The sequence below is a fragment of the Lepidochelys kempii genome, chromosome 2, assembly GCF_965140265.1.
Source record: "Lepidochelys kempii isolate rLepKem1 chromosome 2, rLepKem1.hap2, whole genome shotgun sequence".
In the NCBI taxonomy this organism is placed as follows: domain Eukaryota; kingdom Metazoa; phylum Chordata; order Testudines; family Cheloniidae; genus Lepidochelys; species Lepidochelys kempii.
Window position 1 is genome coordinate 187,854,394 of NC_133257.1, and position 24,114 is coordinate 187,878,507.

The 24,114-nt window shown below is 42.2% G+C and overlaps 1 protein-coding gene across 11 annotated transcripts in view; it reads left to right on the forward strand.

The window, feature by feature from the left end:
- Positions 1 to 24,114, forward strand: part of MYRIP (myosin VIIA and Rab interacting protein) — a 348,495-nt gene that overhangs the window by 290,189 nt on the left and 34,192 nt on the right. For all 11 annotated transcript variants that reach the window (XM_073333104.1, XM_073333103.1, XM_073333106.1 and 8 more), the window contains 3 exons: positions 9,022 to 9,199; positions 13,351 to 14,006; positions 23,854 to 24,093. In XM_073333104.1, the coding sequence (XP_073189205.1) occupies positions 9,022 to 9,199; positions 13,351 to 14,006; positions 23,854 to 24,093 (1,074 nt within the window). The remainder of the gene's footprint in view (positions 1 to 9,021; positions 9,200 to 13,350; positions 14,007 to 23,853; positions 24,094 to 24,114) is intronic.

Below are 24,114 nucleotides of genomic sequence, written 5' to 3' on the forward strand. Positions count from 1 at the left end.
GGTGAGAGCATTCCTCCCAGAGGCCCAACGTCTAGCCCTCGCGCACATAATCACCAGCCTTTGAGGCAGTGTCTCAAGCTGCTGGGCCACATGGCGTCCTGCACTTACGTGGTGCAGCATGCCAGGTTGCAGCTCAGGCCCCTGCAGGCATGGCTTGCGTCCGTATACCACCCCGGCCGCAACAGTTTGGACATGGTGCTCACCGTTCCGGGACATACCCTCGATTCTCTCCATTGGTGGCTGGACCCCCACATGGTGGGTGCTGGGGTTCCATTCCACGCTCCCCGGCCCACTCTGACCCTGGTAATGGATGCATCCACACTAGGCTGGGGACCGCATCTCAGGAACCTGGTGACTCAGGGCCTATGGCAAATAGAGGACCTGGCTCTGCATATCAACATCAAGGAACTCAGGGCTATCCGCCTCGCATGCCAAGCATTCCTGTCCTGCTTCCAGGGTCGTTGTATAGCGGTGCTGACCGACAATACCACAGCCATGTTTTATATAAACAAGCATGGCGGAGCCCGGTCGTCTCCTCTCTGTCAGGAAGCCCTCCTACTATGGGAATTCTGTCTAGCCCACTCCATCCTTCTCCAAGCTTCATACCTGCCGGGCGTTCAGAACGTACTGGCTGACAGCTTGAGTAGATGTTTCCTTACACATGAATGGTCGATTCGTCTGGACATTATCCACTCCATCTTCCACAGCTGGGGGTTTCCCAAAATCAGTCTGTTTGCCACGCGGGCCAACAGGAAGTGTCCAACCTTCTGCTCCTTCCAGGGTCACAGCCTGGGTTTGATTGCAGATGCCTTCCTGACTCCATGGTCCGGTCAACTACTATACGCCTTCCCGCCATTTCCACTCATCCACAAGGTGCTTATCAAGGTTCACAGGGACAAGGCAGACATCATACTGGTGGCCCCAGCTTGGCCTCACAGTGCTGGTACTCCACCCTCTTGGACCTGTCAATCTGGTCCCCAGTGCGTCGACCTCTCACTCCCGATCTCATCTCACAGAATCACGGTCGTCTCCTCCACCCGGACCTCCAGTCACTCCACCTCATGGCCTGGAGGATCCATGGTTGAACCAGGCAGAGCTTGCCTGTTCGGACCCGGTGAGGCAGGTGCTCCTGGAAAGCCTCAAACCTTCTACCAGGATCATGTACAAAGCAAAGTGGAAAAGGTTTTCTATTTGGTGTGCCCAACGGCAGGTGCCCCCACTTCAGGCTTCAATTCCGTGCATCCTGGACTATCTGGTGCACTGGAAAGACCAGCGCCTGGCATTTGGTTCTCTTAAGGTCCATCTCGCAGCTATCTCTGCATTCCGGGTGCTTCCGGGAGCTCTGTGTTTGCACACCCCATCGTGGGACGTTTCCTAAAGGGACTGGAAAAGATCCATCCCCCGATGAAGCCCCCTGTGCTGGCCTGGGACATTATTTAGTCCTTTCTCGTCTCATGGGTCCTCTTTCTGAGCCGTTAGCTTCCTGCTCACTCCTCTACCTCTCCCTCTCCTGGAAGGTTGCCTCTCTAGTGGCCACTACCTCAGCACGACGCGTTTCTGAGCTATGGGCCCTCACGTGTGAGCCACCGTATACCATCTTTCATAAAGACAAAGTACAGCTTAGGCCTCACCCAGCCTTCCTGCCAAAAGTCGAATCCCGTTTCCATGTCAGCCAGGATATTTTCCTGCTAGTTTTCGACCCAAAACCGCACACCAACCTTCAAGATGCAGCAGCTGCATTCACTGGATGTTAGATGGGCACTCGCCTTCTACGTAGATCGAACAAAACCGTTCCGTGAAACAACCCAGTTGTTCGTCGCTATAGCAGAACGAATGAAAGGTGTGCCGGTCTCTTCCCAGCGGATATCCTCCTGGATCACTGCGTGTATTTGCGCTTGTTATAACTTGGCGAACGTCCCTCTGCCTGTTGTTAATGCTCACTCCATGAGAGCTCAGGCCTCATCAACAACTTTCCTGGCACATTTACCCCTCCAGGAAATCTGCAGGGCTACCACATGGACTTTGGTGCACACCTTCACGTTGCACTACGCCATCGTCCACCAATCTCGTAATGATGCGGCCTCCAGCAAGGCAAATTCTTCTGTCTGCAATACCTTGACTCCGACCCCACCTCCAAGGTAAAGCTTGGGAGTCACCTAACTGGAATTGATATGAGCAAGCACTCAAAGAAGAAAAAACGGTTACTCACCCTTTTTGTAACTGTTGTTCTTCGAGATGTGTTGCTCATATCTATTCCATTCCCCACACACACACACACACCTTCCCCTCTGTCAGAGATGCCAGCAAGAAGGAACTGAAGGGGGGTCGGGCCGGCAGGGTCATATGTAGAGCGCCATATCGGCGCCACTCCAGGGGGCTCCACAGCCGGCCCGACGGATAGCTGCTAGGGAAAAGTTTCCGACATCAATGCACACGGCGCGTGCACACACCTAACTGGAATAGATATGAGCAACACATCTCGAAGAACAACCATTACAAAAAGGGTGAGTAACCGTTTTTTATCGAGTGATGAATAAACTTCCATTCTTTTCTTTTTTGGGGTGGCGTTGGGAAGAAGAGAGCAATAGAAAAATGGATATATTTATATCTCCCCTGAAAATATTCAGGTAAATAAAAATACTCCTGTTGATCCCATGTAAATACATTCCAAAATGTGCCCAAAGAACTTTAACCCCTCATTCAGACATTGTAAGAGCGATTTAAAAAAGTTGAGGTTACACTGACGGTCCTTTGTGTAGTTTATTTATAAACCAGGGTTCACGAACATTCGCTCTCCAATAGTGTTATAGCAGTGAGCGTTATAAAGTGTACATTTGTATTCATTACGTGATAGGAGACATTGTGTGCGGACAGCGTTACCAGTCCCCTCCAATCAGTTAAGAACCACACTGTCTTCTTCTTAGGTTGAAACCTCCCAATGAACTGTCTGTGTATAGAAAAAGCAGTGCCATTCCAATACAGTCAGTTCTGTCCATCAAAAGACAGCTCTAATCATTCATTAGGAACGAAGTGCCTGGTATTTTTTTCCTAACAAATATTCTTACAGCAGAATGCCACTAGACAGGATTTTACAGGAAGAGAGTGGCCTCATCACAGCAAAGTGTCTGCAAATTTCTGTCAATACTATAACCTTAGTTTCCAATCTGTGACATATTGCACTAAGATTGTACAGTGATTTGCACCTTGCAACAACCAAAGAAGAAAAAAGTATATGCAGGTCACAAAACTGAATGACATGTTTGGTTACAGTGCCACCTGCTGGTGTGTTTATTGATTGCACTGAATGAAGGTTGATGTACTTTTTAAAAATTATTCCATTGTGGCTAGGAAGCTTTATAGTTAGTTTAAAAAAAAATGGAACACTTACAGTTATTGATCCACTTGGAGAAACGGAACTTTTGGCTAAAAAAAGAAAAAAAAATGAACCAAGATAGTTAAGTCCCAAGCAGACTGTGAAGAGCTACAAAAGGATCTCTCAAAACTGGGTGACTGGGCAACACAATGGCAGACGAAATTCAGTGTTGATAAATGCAAAGTAATGCACACTGGAAAACATAATTTCAGCTATACATATAAAATGATGGGGTCTAAATTGGCTGTTACCACTCAAGAAAGAGATCTTGGAGTCATTGTGGATAGTTGTCTGAAACCATCCACTCAATGTGCAGCGGTAGTCAAAAAAGCAAACAGAATGTTGAGAATCATTAAGAAAGGATAGATAATAAGACATAAAATATCATATTGCCTCTATATAAATCCATGGTAGAGATTAATAAGATTGGGACTTTTCATCTTGAAAAAGAGACGAGAAAGGGAGGGATACGATAGAGGTCTATAAAATCATGACTGGTGTGGAGAAAGTAAATAAGGAAGTGTTATTTACTCCTTCTCATAACACAAGAACTAGGGGGCACCAAATGAAATTAATAGGCAGCAGGTTTAAAACAGACAAAAGGAAGTATTTTTTCACACCACGCACAGTCAACTTGTGGAACTCCTTGCCAGAGGATGTTGTGAAGGCCAAGAGTATAACAGGGTTCAAAAAAAGAACTAGATAAATTCATGGAGCATAGGTCCATCTGTGGCTATCAGCCAGGATGGACAGGGATGGTGTCCCTAGCCTCTGTTTGCCAGAAGCTGGGAATGGACGACCAGGGATGGATCACTTGATTACCTGTTCCGTTCATTTCCTCTGGGGCACCTGGCGTTGATCACTGTCTGAAGACCCAGATACTGGGCTAGATGGACTTTTGGTCTGACCCAGTAGGGGGCCTTTCTTATTTCTGTGTGTCGTTTGGCGTGGTAGGTGCACTAACCGCAATTCAGTTTGGCCAACTGCAAAGAGCCCATTGCTATGGTAGATGGCTAATCTTGCTACAGATCAAGCAGACACTCTCTGCCTTTAATACCTACATTTATTATTATTTTTATTTGCATTACTGTAGCATCTAGGTGTCCTAGTCATGGACCAGGACCCCATTGTGCTAGCTGCTGTACAAACATGGAACAGTCTTGCGCCACTAAAATCAAACTTTATACACTCAGGATACATTTTTTAAAAGCACCTAAGTCCCATTTTCAAAAATTGACATAGGAGCCTAAACCTGACTGAAAATCAGTGGGATGAAGGGCAGATTTTTAAAGATATTTAGCTGCCTAAAGATACAGATAGGCGGCTACTGAGATTTTCAAAAGCCCCTATACGCCTGACTCCCATGGGTGCCTAATACCTTTAAAAATCTGACCCTAAGTTCCTAAGAGTCCAAGTCATTCTTTCAAAATGGGACTTATGGGTTGTTTGCATGGTGGGGTAATGTGCATTCCTGGGGTGTTATTTCTAAAGCACACTAACGTTGCTCATTAATTCATCTGTGTAGACCCTGCTGGTGTGCACTAAAGATTCCTTCGGGCACTTTAATATAGTGCTGTAATGTATGTGCCAAACTCAAGTAACAATACTTGGCACAGGGGATGGTGCAGGACTAAGGAGAATAAATCTTATTCCTAGATTGTAGAGCCACTTTACAGCCACTACTGCAGATTCAAAGCTTCAGTAGCCTCTGCTTGGGTTACATCTCCCGTAGGTGGGGCACATTGCCAGTGGATCCACATAGTTGCAGATATGTCACGCTCAACCCCAACCACCTTTCAGTATCTGTGTATACGGAAGCACACCCAGGCGCCAGCCCTTACCTGAGCTCCTTAAATCCCATCCCATAATACTCTGGTTCTTCTATGACCAATGGCATCTGTTGATCTGCCACTAAATGCCTAACTCTCAGGTTGCCCTCACCATTAATTGTGGAGGAACCAAAAGCAGATCCCAAATCATCCATGGCTCAGAACTCATCATAAATGTATGTCATATTACAGAAATGGAACCTGTTGACACATGTTCTAGCTAAATGCCTGCTTCTGTGTTTTGGATGCTGAAGAAGCCATTTAGCTGAAGTATCTCGGCCAAATTTAGTCTGTTTTCTTCTCATCTCAGGACATGCTTCTCTTCCCCTTTCTTCCTGCACTGCACATGAATGCTGACTCCTTTTTATCTATAGCTGCCTGGGTTTCTGGTGCTTGCACCAGTGATTTTAACTGTTACCAATTTCAATTATCCCCCTGGTTATCTTAATAAAACACAATCTTATTACCTAGCTTCTAACCCCAATCTAAAGCTGACATCAGCAATGCGAAATAGCTTCACAAGGGCTTTTTTGAATGCAGTCAGCTCCATTGAATTCAAACCTCTCCCGATCCAGGAGTAAATGGAGCTTTGAATAAGCAGCATGGAGTGCTGGTTTGGCAGCAAGCTGTTAGGTCTCTGCTGCCCGCGCTTCCGTCCTTGGACTGGAATGCTGAATTAGGGGATTTGGACATGATGGATGGACTTGTTCTCTTCTGAGCTTTGCCTGACTTTCTTCTGTCCTTGAGCCCTTTGGGACATCACATGGCATCACCAAAAAGGGGAGGGGAAGGAGTAGCTCCGGTAGAGCAACCTGAGGCAGATGCTGATGCCAAGCCCATAAAGAGCAAAGAAGGGATGAAGGTGGCCTGACGCTAGCCTTGGCTGAGGCCCCTTTCTCCATCCTGCTCTTGTTGGAGGTTTCCTGGGGAACAGCAGTTGTGGTTGCATAGCACAAGTCTCCTTGTATGAACTTGCCCAAGTTCATACAACAAGTTAGTGGCAGAGCTTGCTATGGACCCCATATCTCCTGATTTCCCACCAGAATGCAGTGAAATTAAAATAACTTTACTAGTTTTATCTGATGAAATTTTGAAGAGTAGAATGAAATCCAAGTATAAAGCAAAACTCTACATCAAAAGCAGTTAGTGTAACTGTTGGCACCATGTTTTAATAGTGGAACTTTTAAAACAAGTCCAGGGGCTAGATCCTCAGCTGGTTTAAACCAGGTGACGATCTGGTCCAAGGTCTAAAATGGCTTACATATAGATATGTCTTTTGAAATTGACTGGGCTCCAAAGGTGTAATGTTGTTTTTTGTTAATGGTAAAGTGATTGATATGAAATAATTCCTCTTTCTGATAAAATACCCTGTTGTCTATAAAGGTCTTTCCAGGGAGTAAATGACTGGCTGACTTCAAGGGAGACGGTGCTGCTGACTGTGCTTTCAAATGCACAAAGTAAACACACTCAAAAGTACAGAAAAAAGTTTTCCTTCTCTAATTTATTTCAGTTGTCGTAACTGCCATAGTACATATGTTTTTTCTAGTTGCAACTATTACCATTTAAGGTAATGTTCACTGAAGTCACACAGATTGGTTCAGCTTCAGAACAGTTTCCTTTAATTTAAAAAAAAAAATTGGCTTAGCCCAACTTTTTAAAATTCCGCGTGAGAGAGCTTTACTTGTACTCTATATACAGGTATTTAGAGGTATGTGTCATTTATTTTCACATGTTGAAGATTTTTGTTATATAAGTGAATACCATCCAGTGCAACTCACAATTATTTTATACAATGTTCTCAGTTCTCAGGGGTCTATTAATTAACATGTGCCATTGAGCTGAAATGGAATACTCCAGTGTATCGTGCTAGAACTTGTGGCTCTGCATTGGCAGTGTTAACAATATTACAAAGCCTTTACAATGTTAAGGAAGGTACAAATCTAGGACAATATTCTGGCATTTTCCCAGATCCTCGAAGTCCTGAAGCCCCACTAATCCCTCTTGCTTGATTCATTGCCTTTTTACTAATTCCCTTATGAAATCATAGAACTAAGCCAAGAGTACTGAGTGATTCACAATTAATTCCTCTGGCATGGGGGAATCCCTAGCGGGCATAGGGATGCTTCTGGCAGGAGCGGGGGCCGTGGCCAGAGAAGCAGCACTTGGCAATCTCTAGGCAGCATATTGGCCCCTAAGGGGCTGCTACAAGCCAAAGGGATTTAGACTAGCCCTGATGCTGCCCCAGGGATCATTTGGAGTGAGGGACAGAGTGGAAACAAAAATAGCTTAAAGTAAACTTTGCCACCTCTTTCATCCCTGCTCATGTGAAGCAGATCTCTGATGCAGCTGAGGGTCTGGCCCTTTCAGATTAACTGCTTTGGTCAAGTGTTTGGACACCAGTTGAAAAATACAGAGCCCTAAAAATGTCACCAACCCCTGCATAAAGATGCTGCACAACTTCAAAGCAAATCCTTTCATTTGACCGGGGCCTACAAAGACAATCCCTTGCTTGTACTCTCTAATGACAGAGATTTTAGTCCACAAGAGTGAACTGGAAATAGTAGGCTGCCGTTGGTAAATGCAATGTCTATGGCATTCAGGCTGTCTAAGAACACGCTGTAATTGGAAGCAAAATTATCTGTTAACAAAAATTGTGCAGCTAAACGATATTGACTGATAATCAACAAAAATTTTGAAGTCAAGTGCCTGAAGTTAGGGTTCTTTATCCAAATTTCTACACCTAAATAAGTGGCCTGATTTGTAGAAATAAATGGCCTGAGCGCCCACAAATCCCTGTGCAATCCATGGGACCTGCAGGTGCTTGGCATCTCTGCAAATGAGGCAACAATTTAGATGCCTAAATATAGAGCCGCAAACCTAATAATAGGACTCAAGTTCTAAAACTTCCAGCAGAGTGCATGGGTATCCCACCAACCCCCCCAAAAAATGATTGTTTACAAAATAAGAGGGTGGTATACACCTTTATATTTCATTGTATTTTCTCATTTGGTTCACTGGGCCCTCACTCTACCCCCACTGTTGTGTAATGTCATTATCTGGTGCTGTGGCTAAACATGAACTAAAATGACTGACCTGCTTATTTGGTTCCTAAAGAAAACACCTTCCCCACAGATATGGAATCACTGCTCCATCTCAGTAGTACCTTGTCTCATAACTTACATTCCCTTTGAATGATCTGCTATAACAGACCCTGTGTTAGAAATGGGTAGCAAACACAGTATAAGAATTTGTGGAGTCCATTGCCTGGATCCTGCTCTGTTCTGCTCTTGGTTTATGTGCGTTCCCTGGCAGGCAGAAGAATCCAAGAATTAAAGCTGCTGGAGATGCAGGTTTATTTTGGTTTTTCTGTTCGATTTTCTTTTCTTTTCTTTTAACCTCTTAAATTTGGCGCCACTGGAAGCAGTACATCAGAATGTTCTGTGTCACTGTTCTGGGCTTGTCCCTGGCTAACATGTAAGTGGACTGATGCTTTCAAGCAGCACTCCCAGACTGACAAATTCATACTGCTTCACCTTGGGTAACTACTTTTAATCTTGTGCCTAGCAATACAAACAAATCTCTGCCTTCCTCACAGGAAGCAATAGCATTTTAAATGCATGTAAACGTGCTGTCCAAGCCCAAGAATGTTGTTTTGAACTAATAATATTCCATTCTCAGGCTAATTTCATTCCCTGCACTTCTTTGACATGCACTTACCCAATTAGCAGAATGTTACTGTTTACTGCTAATTTGAATTAATACTTCAATAGTTGGCTACTTCTATTTTTAGATAATGTTCTTTGAATTTTATTTCAACAGAGGTCTCAGTCTGCATTCTCACTGACTAGTGAAGATACACCAAGCAAAGATCTGGACCTGGTGTCTTCTATGCCTGAGATTCTCTGGAGGCAGCAGAAAGGCCTAGTCAGGAGACAGAGGGAACACAAACTGTCTGCGTTACCTAGCTGGAAAAGTGTGGACAGACTGAATGAAACAAGTAAATATTTATAGTACCAGTATGACACTTTCTTCTGTTTTTCCTGTTGAACAAATTAAACTTGAAGTAAGCACCCAGTCCTGCTCCTATTGAAGTCAGTGGCAAAGCTCCCATTGACTTCACTGAGAGCTGGGTCAAGCACTAAATGGAAAAAGAAAAAGCCTGCACTAACTTTGTGATGCCTAGTATGACGACAATAATCAAACAATGACACTAATTATGATACTACTAGTTTTCCCTGAATAAGGACTTCAGAATTTGGCCCTTGGTGCATAAAATGACAATAAAGTAATAGTAAACAGTGAGCTAATGAAATATTCATTGCTGTGCTAACTTCTGCTCCAGGTAACCTCTTGTCATTCATATAGAAAGTGTTATTCTTTTGGGTAGGATTCCTGTCCAAGGCCTGGATTCAGCAGAGCATTTAAGCCTGTGCTTAAAGTTAAGCACCCATTTAAGTCCCACTGAAGTCAATGACACAGTCATTTAGTACTTAGCAATTACTTAACCATAGCTTAGTGACAAGTTGATACAATTACTTTCTAAGGGTCCCTTGCTCAGACTAGTTCCTGTTTGTCGTCTGAGTTCACTGTTGAGATAACACACGGGTGTCCTGTAGAGGCTATTTGATATTTAATAGGTATCGCATTGACTTATGAGTAAACCCACCTGCCCTGGTTTGCAGCTTTTGGTTAAAACACACAAAGTCCAAGAGGATCTCAACCAGTAGCTTAGTATAGTAGTAGTAAACACCAGCAGTCTGATTCCCCACTGCCATGCACCTCGATTAGTTAGTTATACCTGTGAAAAGTGGGTGTAAATCTCAACCACTCTAAGGGCTTGTCTACACTGGCACTTTACAGCGCTGCAACTTTCTCACTCAGGGGTGTGAAAAAACACCCCCTAGAGTTCAGCAAGTTTCAGCGCCGGTGTAAACAGTGCCCCAGTGCTGGGAGCCGCGCCCCTCGTGGAGGTGGGTTTTTTAGAGTGCTGGGAGACTAGCCCTAAATTAGTGGTGTTTACATCTACTTTGCAATGACTTTGTATAGATGTAAATGACTGCACAAGGGCCAGGTGGCACAGAAACAGGCTCTGAATTTTCATTTACACATGACCAGTTCCACACTGAGCTCATTTCTCTGGCCATTCTTATTTTTCCATAAATAATTCATAATGTAAGGCACCGGCGATGCCACAATTTGTGCCTCATGTCTTTTGTTACGACAGGCAAGTGCCTTTTGATTTATATCAAACAGGTTTCTAATAAACAGCCTTTGACGTCATTAGCAGGAGGGTTAAAGTCAATGTTGCTTTTTGTAGGTAACTTCTCTGTATGTTGTTGCCTTCCCCCTGCTAATCAGCTAACTTACTTCACTTTTCTAATCAACTAAAATAAATTTTAACAAATTCAGCTATGCCACAGGCAGGCAGCAGCTACTCAGAACAAATGAGCATGAACTTTGTATGTGTTTTGGGACAATGGGCAGAAGCACAACTAGATTGAATTTAACTAGTTAAGCATTGAATGTTGGGGTTCCCCCGAGACACGTTCAGTCCTTGAAGAACTCGGTTCAACACCAGTCTTGTCACTCAGGTTCCTTTATTTGGCAGACATCAAAGCTGTACTGAGTTGATCAGACTCAAGCATAGGGGTGGATATAGGACATACCACACATTCAAAGTTACCCAACAGACCTCTGCCTTTATATGCATTCACACAATATATTGCATTTACTATTCATTGCATCACATGTTTTGGGATTGGCTTGGTCACTTGGTAGAAACCAATCCCTGTATAGCGCACAGTCACTGAACAACTTACTCGTTACCTCATTTTACTTTCCAGGCTTATCCATTGTTACCTTGTCCTTTGTAAATGATTGGCTGGTGTTCCCCCTTATCTTAGGTAGTACAGACATTCTGTTCCTAGCCTACTGATCCATTTGCCTTCCTAATCCTGTCTCCCAAGAAATGAGGCCTTCCCCGTGTCCAATCACTCATGTCAAGCCAGGACTACATTCCACTGCTTTTATTTTGTCTTTTTTATATTAGCATTTGTTTTATTTGCATTATAGTTTTTATTTTCTGTTTCTTTTTTTAAGTTTATTACCCAGCAACACGCTTTTAAGGCCATAGTAGTTGTAATTATTTGAATTACTATTAACGCTAGGCTTAAAGTACAAAGCAGGGCATAGAATCTTACCTCCTATGGTTTAGCCCACTAGGGTATGATTTTACATTGTAAGCTTAGTTTGTCTTTAAAGCATATTTTTGTTGTTTTAAATTTTGCTTTTATTTTAATTACATTATAAAAAATTGGTACAAAATACAAACAAAACATTTATTACCACAGGAAATATACTTGTCAAACAGAACAGAGGCTAATTAAAATAACATTCTCTGGTCCATACCAGAAGTGGTTCTTTTTAGCCACCACACAATACTTGTTATCAGCATAGACAGTTTTTACTTTACCAACACCCCAGTGTCTCAACCGTACTGTGCAATTTGGAGATTGTTCCCTCAGAGTGAACCCACATACCGGCAACTCTGTCTGTAAGACGTCACACCTGCATGTGTAAGTATTCCCCGGGGCAAACAGTAGTACAAGTCTGGGGCCTTCCAGACCTTACATTGTCTTGCTACAGTATTTGAGGAGGGAAAACAAACTTCTTCCACACCATATGGCTTGCATTTGTTTCACATTTAACTTTATAGTATTGGATCTTTGTTAATTTTCTTACCCTGCACCAACTGGTGTCACCCCTTTTGTTACAAATTTTTAATTTTTCTGTGGCATAAAAGAAGGCAAATGTTCTTGGTTCATATTAAGCCAGGTCTAAACTAAATAGCCAAGCCTGTCAACAGATTTAGATCTTCAAAAATTGTTTGCAAGAGGCAGAATTACTTCCTGAGGCACTTACTCAATTTCTTTGAATTAACATAAAATTTGGGCATGAAAACAGACCAAAGAGATTTAAATAAACTAATAATTAAAAATAAAAAGCCTGACAGATCTTTTCAGTTTAATTACCATTTTGTTGGTGGAGTGTTCTGGGGTTTTTGTTTTGATTTTGTTTTTGTTTGTAATTTTGTTTATGCTCCAGGGAAAAATTGTTCCAAAACTCAAAGCCTGGCTACTATATGTCATATTTATTCCATAAGTATGTTCTGTGTTGGGAAAATAAGAGTGCCAAATAAAATTTGTGATCTTGAGTTCCATATATTTACAGACCTAAATTGAGGGGAGAAAAATACATAAAGATACATAAAAATATTGATATTTTAAGTTTAACAGTTCATGTAAAAATAGAGCTTAAAACTTTAGAACAGTAATGCTCTGCCTGTAGTTTGTATTTCTGGCCTTCTAATGGTTAATCTGAACAGTCAGTTGTGCGTCTGAAAGAAATCTGTATGTCAGATATCATTTGATTCAGTATGCTAAGAAGAGTGTGCAAATCCACAATACTGTTTAGTTCTACAGTCATTATGAGAAATATGAATAATAAACCCATCAGATGTTCAAACTTCCCATTAAAAGAATTTCATGTCCTGTTAACAATGGAGTCTATATTTAGAAGCAATGTAATCTTCACAGTTTGAGTAGATAGTATTTCTTGCATATTTTTCTTTTCTGAATTTTAGAACGTTAGGCTTCTAACAGGCTGTATAGCCTAACCTTGGACCCTATTGTCACATATATTTTAAAAAGAGGTCCCCAGAGAATTCTTTGGTGACTTCCGATTAAAATGGGATAATCAGGAAGATCCCTGATTCAGGGTATGATAAAATCTATGTAGCATACCACATATTCATTTGTGTCTGTCGTTATCTTGTGCTGGTCCCATCATAAAGGGTAAGTCTACACAACAGAAGCTGTGCACAGACTAGCCTACTCAAGCTTGCTTGAATCCAGTTAGTGTGGGTAGCAATAGTAATAAAGACAGCCTGGTGCATGCTTCAGCATGGGTAGACAACCCTGGCAAGGAGCCTGGGTACGTACTCCGCTCACTAGCCCATGCAGCTAGCCCACAGATACCCCAAATGGCTAGTCTCTGCTAAAATCTTTATTTGACTGTGCAAAAGTCAGCCAGTCAAACTGAAATAATAAAGTAATAATTAGGGGATTTGTTCTTGTTTTAATTTCACAGGTCCACCTCCTGTTTTACAAAGCACTGATGGGAACTGGGTGGCTTTGCAGAGCATTACATTGCCTCGCCCTCGAATGCTTGCCAAACCAAAGAGCCAAGTATTCAAAGCTTTGGAGAATGAATCTAGTGTTGTGTCTGCTTATGACGAGATGGGCTCGGATAGCGAGGACGACTACGACTGGAATGTGGCCTTGAACAAGCTGCGTCGAAGGCCCAAGCAGTTGTCCGAGGATTCTTATTATACCGATTCCCAGTACAATACTGAATGGGCTTATGGCAGTGATCCATACCAGCCAGTGACCTCTCCTTCATCTGGGCTATACACCAATACAGAGACGGTATACTCTGATTCTGAAACATCTTCAGTAAATTCCTCAAGGGAGGCTAGAGAAACTAGCAAGCTTCCCTGGCTACAAAGGAGAACTCAGAGTGACAAACCCAGAGTGGAAAAAGCACATTTACATGGAGAACTGGATGTAAATTTCAATCCACAGGCTGACAGTTTAGAGTATTCAGATAGCAGTGAGACTGAGGAAGTCTATTATGATTTAGAAAAGAGGTCTAGAAGGTGGAGAAAGAGCAAAATTGTCTCCGAAGAATTACGTGAAGGAAAAAATCACACAAAAACCCACAAGAAGAATTTGAGCATAAATCAGGTAACTACATTTGCTTATATAGGAAGGATTGAGTAAGCAAAAGTGGGTGGGGAGGGTGGAGAGGGAGTGGCACACTGTCAAAAATGTCATTACCTGTTTCTGAGTCCCTGGTAGCTCAGAAGATGATCTCGAATGTCCTAAGAAGTAAAGCACAAGGTGGGGTCTTGTATGTATCTGCTACAGACGACCAAATCACACTAGAGAACAGGATGACCAGCTCCGTAAGTACCTATCTATAATCTGTAGGGAAAAAATCGATGTGGTCATGGGGGACTTCAGTTTGAGGGACATATGCTGGAGGTCTCATGCTGACAGTACTAAAACATCCTTAGAATTTCAAAATATCATAGATGACAACTTCCTGATTCAACTTGACTCAAGTGTTGCTACCATCACGGGGTAATTCTATATTAGGACCTCATCTTGACAAATAAAGAACTGATCACAGAACTAAAAATTAATGGTAGTTTAGGTACAAGTAATCATGACTTAATCCATGTATAATATGCAAACAGACTAAAGTCCAAACCAGCAATATGTATGCTTGGTGCTTTAAAAGGGCCAATTTCACAAAGCTGAAAATAGTTGAGAGTCAAATTAGCTGGGAGGAAGAATTTAATCAGAAAAATATGAATTATAATTGGTAATTGTTTAAGAACATTTTAGTAGATGCCCAAACATTCACAATTGAGGAAGAATACCATATTGGTTTAAAAACTGATCTCACTTAGAGGGGAAGCGAAGGCAGCTATAAAAAAATAAAATACAATTTAACAAATGGAAGAAAGGGGAAGTTGATAGCGATGAATATAAATAAGAAGCTAGCAATTGTAGAAAATTGACAAGACAAGCAAAGGGACACAAGGAAAAATTGTGGAGATAAGGACAATACAAAGGAGTTTTTTAAGTATATTGGAACAAAAAGAATCCTGACAATAGTATTGGTTCATTACTAGATGGAAATGGTACAATTATCAGTGATAATGCAGAAAAGGCAGAAGTGTTCAATAAATGTTACTGTTCTGTATTTGGGGGAAAACAGATGATGCAGTCTCATCATATGACAACGATAACACTTTTTCCATTCCACTAATATCTCAGGAGGATGTTAAACAGTATCTACTAAAGTTACATGTCGTTAAATCAGCAGGTCTGGATAACTTGCATCCAATAGCTTTAAAAGAGCTGGCTGAGGAGCTCAGTGGACAGTTACTGTTGATTTTCAATAAGTCTTAGAACAGCAGGGAAGTTTCAGCAGACTTGAAGAAAGCTAATGTGGGGTCAATATTTAAAAAGGGTAAATGGGACAACCCAGGTAATTATAGGCCTGTGTACATGATATCAGTCCTGGGCAAAATAATGGAGTGGCTGATATGGGACTCAGTTAATAAAGAATTAATGCCAGTCAACATTAGTTTATGGAAAATATATCCTGTCAAACTAACCTGATATATTTTTATGACATAAGTTTGGTTGATAAAGATAATAGTGTTGATGTAATATACTTAAACTTCTGTAAAGCATTTGGCTTAGTACTACATAACTTTTCAATTAAAAATTAAAACAATATATAGTTAACATGGCAAACACTAAATGGATTAAAAGCTGGCTACCTGATAGGTCTCAAAATGTAATTGTAATGGGGAATCATCACTTAGTGGGTGTGTTTCTAACGGGGTCATGCAAGCAGCACTTTAAGCCGCAGCGGTGTACGACTCCTGTCTGGGATCATGCTAGCTGCTTGCACACACTAGCGTGACTAGGGACAGCTGCCAGTGAGCCTGGTGTCCACCCCAGTAGGCAGGGTTTGGGGGTGGCACAGCCAGGCTGGAGAAGCTGCCAGGGCTGGGCTCTGGCTCCTGTGAGTGGCGGCCCGACATGCTGCTGCTTTTGCTGCTGTGGTTCTTGGTCCTGTCGCTGGCCATGGCCCTGCTGGCTTCAGCCCCATTATTCATGAGGGACCAGGTGGTTCCCCTGCATCCTGTCAGAGGTATTTATGAGAAATTAACTTACAGATTCCCTGGTTAGGTCATCTTCTAAAGTAGCAGGATGGTGTGACTGAACCAACGAAGTGAACCATTTCAAGGAGGTGGAATAATCACACCCTTGAGTGATATAAGTTTTGCTGACATAGGCTGAGGTGTAGACATAGCCTATGCTCAGAGTTCAGTGTCTCAAGAGGTTTACAATATTAGTTAACTACTGAAGTATGCCTTGCAGACATGTTCTGCATCTACTCTGTTCCTTTGCACGATTGACAGACATAGGCATTCTATACCGGGACATTATAGCTAAGGGTAAGATTTTGTCACGGTTATTTTTAGTAAAAGTCACGGACAGGTCACAGGCTTCTGTGAATTTTTGTTTATTGTCCGTGACTTTTACTAAAAATAATTGTGACAAAATGAGGAGTGGGGGGTCCAGCACCCACCGCTGCTGCCGCTCACAGTGGTTGGGAGCTGCGGGGTCCCCACAACGCCCAGGGCAGCTGGGAGCTGCATGGAGGCTTGGAGCTATAGGGCTGGAGGCTGGGAGCTGTGGGGGACCACCCACAGCATCTGGGAGCTAAGAGCCACAGCATCCCCCGCTGCCCACCACGTCTCGGAGCTGCAGAGGTCCCCTCCACGTCTCGGAGCTCTGGGGCTGGCAGCTGGGAGCTGTGGGGGACCCCTGCCTGTGGCATCTCAGAGCTCTTGGATCCCCACCAGCTGACAGCTCCAACCGGGTGAAGCAGCAAATGTCATGAAGGTCTCTGGAAGTCATGGATTCTGTGACCTCCGTGACATAGTCATAGCCTTAAGTATAGCCATGCCCTATTAATTTAACCTGAATTATATCACGCTGAATTTATCAAGGGTCATGGAGGATTCTCCATCATTTGAAATTTTAAAATCAAGATTGGATGTTTTTCTAAAAGATCTGCTGTAGGAATAATTTGGGGGAAGTTCTCTGGCCCCTGATAGACTAGATTATCACAGTGGCCCCTTCTGGCCTTTGACTCTATGAATGTTATCTTCTTCTGCTATTGTGTTACATGTGAGTGTGTGTGTGTTTTAAGGGCCTGTACGTAAGCGTCAATGGAATCTTTAAAGTCACTGAGCACTGCTGACCGTTCTTGGAGACATTTTGCCTGCAAACACAGACAGGCAGCATACCTCCCCGGACCCTGGGCTCCACTCTTTAATAGGGTGCAACGTGTGCTTCAGATTTCTAGCCAATGCAGAAAATCATTTGTGTGGGGGGGTGGAGGGTGAGAAAACCTGGATTTGTGCTGGAAATGGCCCACCTGATGATCACTTTAGATAAGCTATTACCAGCAGGACAGTGGGGTGGGAGGAGGTATTGTTTCATATTCTCTGTGTATATATAAAGTCTGCTGCAGTTTCCACGATATGCATCTGAGGAAGTGAGCTGTAGCTCACGAAAGCTTATGCTCTAATAAATTGGTTAGTCTCTAAGGTGCCACAAGTACTCCTTTTCTTTTTGCGAATACAGACTAACACGGCTGTTACTCTGAAACCTGTCCCTTCCTTGCCCCTGTACCAGTGCTGCTCACAAAGCACAAAATGTGGGATTCTAGTTGGTCCTCTACACAGGAGTGCATGGCTAGGAAGGGCTTGCAGTGCCTCCCCACCCCCAACACACCAATGCTGGCAGATGCAGGATCTGGCCCCAAATCACACTGGTGTAGTAAAATTGGTTTGCAACACAAATGGGGGAGACAAAATGTAGAGGAAGTGAGTGAAGAAATGCAAAATAATTTGCATATGTTCGGCTTATTTCTGGTAAATGTGGTTCATGCTTTCAGAAAAGAGTTACTCAAATCCCTGGCACTAGAGAGCATCCGATTAAGTGTATCATGGCGAGTGTAATTATAATGAAACATTTATATGGAGGACGTTGCTGGGATTGAAAAAGTCTAGTGGAGGGCAATGAAAATTATTCAGGGGATTTGGGATATGAGTTACAGAATGAAGAAAAATGAGCCAGATTTAGTCTATATTGCTTAAAAAATGAGATTAGAGGAATTTCAGAAATCTGTAAATCCTAAAAGTGATGCACTGATACCAATGAAATGATTGAGTCTGAAGCTGAGGGGCAGTCTAACATAAACACTTCAGATGAAGTGTCGTACAAATGATTAGGATGTACAACAAACTGCAGAGAGCATAATTTGAAGGAGATAGGGGTCTACAGCTTCTAGCTTTGTTTTGAGGGTTTAAAATCTGTAATAGGTTTTCATGTGCTGGTATTATAAAGAGAAGTCTTATTGAAGCAATAGATAGTGCTCTCCTACTAAAAGTAGCTGTGTCTGGAAATCAGAAACTCAGCAGCTGATCGTATGTAGATTACAATGAGGAAATGCTACTTTTTCCTGTCCTTTCATGGTATAATAATAGATATTGATTTATTGACCATTATTATCTGCATCATGGAATAGGATTTGATTCTCAGTTCAAAAAGTCAGTTTTCTTTTCTCATTGTAAAATATCATAAGGTCAGCATCCACCTTGCTATCCCATCAGTTACACTGAAAAGAAAAATGGACCTTCTCTGTTCTTAGGAGCCACACAATTTTGAGTTTATGAAGCAGGTAATGTTGTGAGCAGAGGCATGATAGAACAACTGCAGTCATTTCATAGTTAAGGTTGCAACTGAGTTGAGTTCCCATTACAAGATTGATTCTTCTCTCCACATTGGTTCTCTAAAATCCATTTTAAAATCCTGTATCAGCTTTCAAATTAGTAAGCTACTTCTTTGACCAAGGCAGAATTTGTGTTATAAAATCAGAACTGAATTACTTGAGGAGCTTCTCTGGAAACCAGACCCTAAAAGTAGGGGTGTTCACCACAGTTCAAAAAGTCTTCTCACTTTTAATTTTTTTGCCACTTCATGGGAGGAAAAAACAAAATCAGTACCTGCTTTGCTAGTCTCTCCCAGCTGTGCACAAAGCTTATGTGCACAAATCATGAAACTCGTGCACTTGCATGCAAAAAAACAAAAGTTTGTGCATGACAAATCATCATACTTGGTATTAGAAATTAGTATGAAACAAATGATGAAATCTATGTTCTGTTGACCACATTTCCAATAGCCTAACTGCAGAGGAAGTAATATGGTATGCTCGTATCTCTACAGAGCAGACTTAAGATAATTTGGCTGTCTTGGTTGGGAAGTACAACCTTATCTCTGTGTTCTAATTATATTTTTTAACTAATAGTCTTGAAAAATTGTATGCACTCAAACCACTTATATGAATCTTCAACCTTAACTTCCCTTTATATTTTTAGGGGAATTATAATGGGGTTTAATGCCATTGGGATCCTTGTATGATTGCTTTAGATTAATTGGACTTAATTTCATTATGAAGTCACCTATGACTCTTACAAAATGGCATTATCCATTAATTAAAATCTTGTCATATAGTTCTATGCTATCTTGACAAAGCTATAAACGAAGGCAGGATACAGTGTGTGCTCTTGAATTTCAAGCCCCACTAGATGGTGCTTGTGATTCATTTAGTGGAAATATGGAACTTCTAAGGGCAAAAAAAACATTGAAAAGTAACCTGTAAACTTAACATTTTATGCAATGTCTCTGTAAAGATAATAGGACCTTGTTTTCAATGTGATCTTCCTTGCAGTGACTGATTATAGCAACACCCATTTTTTGTGGTATTTTTCTTAATTGGTTACCGTATAATGTTGTGGGTTTACCTCTGCTATTTAAAAATTGAGAGGATTGAATTTGAATGTTTTTAGTTTTGTTTTAGCACCACTGAGCTGTTCGCTTTTTTCTTTTTTGTGCGTATTTTGTTTTGATTACTGACTTGATGATGATTTTACATGCAGTTATTTGCAGAATGTCTAGCAGGAAAGGTACACTTCAGTTTCTTAAACGATGTATAGTTTAGAACTGTGGGCCAAGTCCTATTCTCAGTTACACAAGTGCAACAAAGCAAAATGTGGCCCTGAGTACTTGGCTCTGCAATAGGTATATCTGTTGCTGATACATGCCAGTGTGAATTTATACATTGACTTTAAAGATGGGACATTAGATGGTATAAAAGGAGGGTAGATTATGTGAACTGTAAACTACCACCGCATAACTCTGAAGAAAACTTTTCACACAAGAGAAAAAAGTACATTTTTGGTTTGTTAAGGTTGACAAGGCCCTCAAAGTAACCTGCCCTATAAAATACAGTTGGTTTAAAAACAAAAATAAGAAAAATGCATCATGTCGTCACAAAACTTTCGCTGTAACTGTGTTAAAAGCTCAGTGTTTCAGCCAAGAAGCCTACAAACAACACAATGACCACAGTGTACAGCATTGGACTATAATTCTCCTTGCATTGATGCAAATGTAAACACTTAGGATACTCACAAGAAAGCAGCAGGCTGGGCGGGGGACGGATGGCACAGCATAGGGTTGCCAACCCTCTAGGATTGGCCTGGAGTCTCCATGAATTAAAGATTAATCTTCAAATAAAGATTATGTGATGTGATTAAATCTCCAGGAATACGGCCAACCAAAATTGGCTACCCTACACAGCAAGCATACCTGCATCCATGGTCTCAACAAACTCAATCCCCGTTGTTGTGTCTTCATTGGAGGGAAAAAAAGGTGTCCTTAAGTGAAGTCAGCTAACAGGAGGGACACTCTAGTGAAAACAAGTTTTTTGCTTTTACACAATGTATCAGGTCACGGTAAAGACTAGGCTTCCCTGTGGTCTTTAACTTTGCCTGCTTACTTGTGTGAAAACTACAAACTACCTCGACTTTAACCTCAAGTTAGCCAGCTCAACTTACACACACCCTTTTTTCTCCCTAATGAAGACGATGCCCCTGTGGGCTAGTTGGTTGGATAGCTCTGCTAGGTCCTGATGCAGTGCACATGGGAGTCAGTAGAAAGACTCCCACTGATTTCAGTGGACTTTGGATCAGGTCCTTAGAGACCAAGTGTTTTAAGTGCTGCAGTTCTTGATTTGGAAGGCTGGTGTAGTATTTTCAGTATCAAGAGGACATGTGGTCCAGTCAACCTCAATATGGATTCTTTAAACTAATGTGTGAATCATAGCACTTGTTTGTGCAAGGCTACGATTTAGTCTCGGATATTTTTAGTAAAATTCATGGACAGGTCACGGCCAATAAACAAAAATTCACACCTGTGACCTGCCCATGACTTGTACTGTAAATACCCCTGACTAACTCTGAAGTGCTCTGGGGGGAGCTCCAGGGTGCTGCAGGTGCTGTGGGGGGTGTGCTCCAGCCGATGGTGCTGCTACTCAGGGAGTGATGCCCCAGTATGCCACCACTGCTGCTCGGGGAGGCGGCTCAGGGCTGCAGTGCTGCTGCTCTGTGGGCGGAGTCTGGGACCCAGGCGCCGCCGCTGCGGCTCCGGGGGTAGGGGCGGCGGCGGCCTGGGGCCCCGCTGCTGCTCCAAGGCAGTGCCCAGGACCAGCTGCCTGGGGCCACCCAAGCAGCAGCCAATGCAGCTGGCCCCGGTGCCACCCCAACTGCTCAGGCGGCCCTCTGGTCAGCCGCACTATCCGCTGCAGAAGTCCTGGCGGTCCCAGAAACTCACAGAATCCATGACTTCTTGTGACCTCCATGAAAGACTCGCAGCCTTAAGTATAAACACTGTTTAAGATCCTGCCCTCAGACCTGCTTTGCCATGTACCTCTGTCCTAACAGGCAATACCCTCTGAAATGTCAGTGTTGGCCTTTCTTGATTAGATTGTGGCAAATCACGTGATGGCTTTGTAATACAAAATTGTCTGGTCTCTATTACTGTACATGGAGACCACTGATGTCTCACTTCAGCTGTTAACCAGTGTTTGAAAACAGATCTGCATATCTGAAATATTAGTGCAATGATTCACCACACTACCTAGCCTGAAATTAATTATATCAGTCACTACTCCGAACTTCAAATTCAGGGATTCAGCAACAAACTCTGATAGTCGAGACAATCTGAGTCCATGCCTTCCATTGCAAATCTACTGACAGACATGCAAAATATTTCTGCACAATTTCTGTATCTGTCACCATTCCTGTTGACGTTTTCCTAAGAGGCACCATTAGAGCAAGTGCTGGGTAAGTCTTTGAAGCAGGGAGAGAAGAAGGAATTCGAATTAAAGGGTTGGAAGGAGATCAGTCTTTTAAACAAACTGAAAGTTCTATTGTAACATTGTAGAAATAGAGTGGAAACATTTCCATTTGAGACTCTGTTCTTCAGGTGCAATCCCATCTTGTTCAGAACAATTTGGAAGCTCAAGTGATGACTGGTCAAGTTATGAGAAAAATGTCAAAATTACCGTAGTTTTAAGATTTCCAAGCAGTAGATACATCAAGGGAATACTACATTTGGGAATGCAAACAAATTAGCCACACAAAACAAATCCACTATTCTGTTTCTTATGAATGGAAACTAAGAATCCAGATTGTTAATCTCCCTGGCATCCTCCAGTCCTGTCACAGTAGGAGAGCACAGAGTCAATAAGATTGCCTCACTTGTTTTGCGTAGTGTCATAATCTATATTATTTCCTTTCTTAGGGTTGCCATCAATCATCCATTTATGCCAACTGCTGTGCAATTGCTGTTTGTGGATGAGAATCTGCGTTCTTTGTATCCTCTCTCCTCAGACATTTAGATCATGACTGTGTTCTATTTCAAAGAATTCCTGACACTTAGACTATGTCTACACTTTGAGCTAGGGGTGTGATTCCCAGCTCAAGAAGACATACTTGGGCTAGCTCTGATAGAACTAGTGCACTAAAAATAGAATGTAGCCATGGCATCACAAACCATGGGAGGAGCTAGCAACTGGAGTATGTTGGACGGGTACATACTTGGGGTAGCTAGCCCATTCACCACTCAAGTATCCCATATACGTCAGTGGCTAGATTTTATTTTTAGTGCACTAGCTGGATGAGAGCTAGCACAAATGTGTCTTCTCACGCTGGGAATCACACCCCCAGCTCAAAGTGTAGATGGATCCTTAGTACTGGGGAATTGTGATCTAATATTTTTTTCTCATCCCTACTGGAAGAGATGAAAAGTTCCATTTTTTAATTATAGCTTTCATTGCTTAGAAGTGTCTCCATTTTGTAAAACATGGGCCAGACATCCTAGCAAAAGTACTTATGACTACATAAGGAGATGTCTCCTTTTTCCATTTTGTCTCCAGACTCAAGGCCTTATCCTAACAGGTGCTAAGCACCAAGACTGCCATTGTAGCTAACTGGAACTATGAGTGCTCTGCACCTTTCAGGATCAAACTCTAAGAAAAGATTGTGCATCTAAAGGTTGAACTTGTTTCCAATCATTCTTAAATAAGCAGTGTAGACCCATGGGTAAGTGCACCAGGCCAGGAGTCAGAGGACCTGGCTAGGAGACAGGACTTGAAGTCAGCCACTGAACATGTGACCTTGTGCAAGCCACTTCCCGTCTCTGTCTTAGTTTCCTCATCTGTAAAATGACTCCGATGTATGGTTTCCTTTGTGCAGTGTTTTGGTGAAAAGTGCTATATATGAGAGTATTTTATTATTTGCACAGAGGGAGCAAATTATTTATGGACCTGTTGCTTTTTTTCATGTAATATGGAAAAGAGAAGAAAAGAGAAATAATATCATCTTCCGAAAGTAAATATGCTGGTCATATTCTACAGAGAAGTAAAAATCTACCTGCCTAGAGATTTATACAGTGGTATTTGTCTGGATTTCCTGCAGAGTAAAGTGTATTTATATGTATTGTGAACTTAAATGTAGCCTTTGTCGAAACCCTGTCAATTTTCTTTTCTTTGCACTTTATTGGGATTTTTTTGCTATTTTGATTTTCATCATAGGTTTCTGAGGATGTATCGGAAGCTGATATAAGCAGTGAGGATCAACACCATAACATCAAGACAGACCTTGTTGAGGAAAAGCTTAAATCTGAGTTATTTGAACTAGCTGCTAAAATGAGTGACAAGGAAACCTCTTCTGGTGAAGAGCAGGAGTCCGTGCTTAGAACAGAATCGGAGACCCAGAAGGAAAGTTTGTCCTCAGAAGAAAATGGCAAAAACATTCAGGAGGAGTTGAAGAAGGTAAGTGAAAGGAGAAGGGGG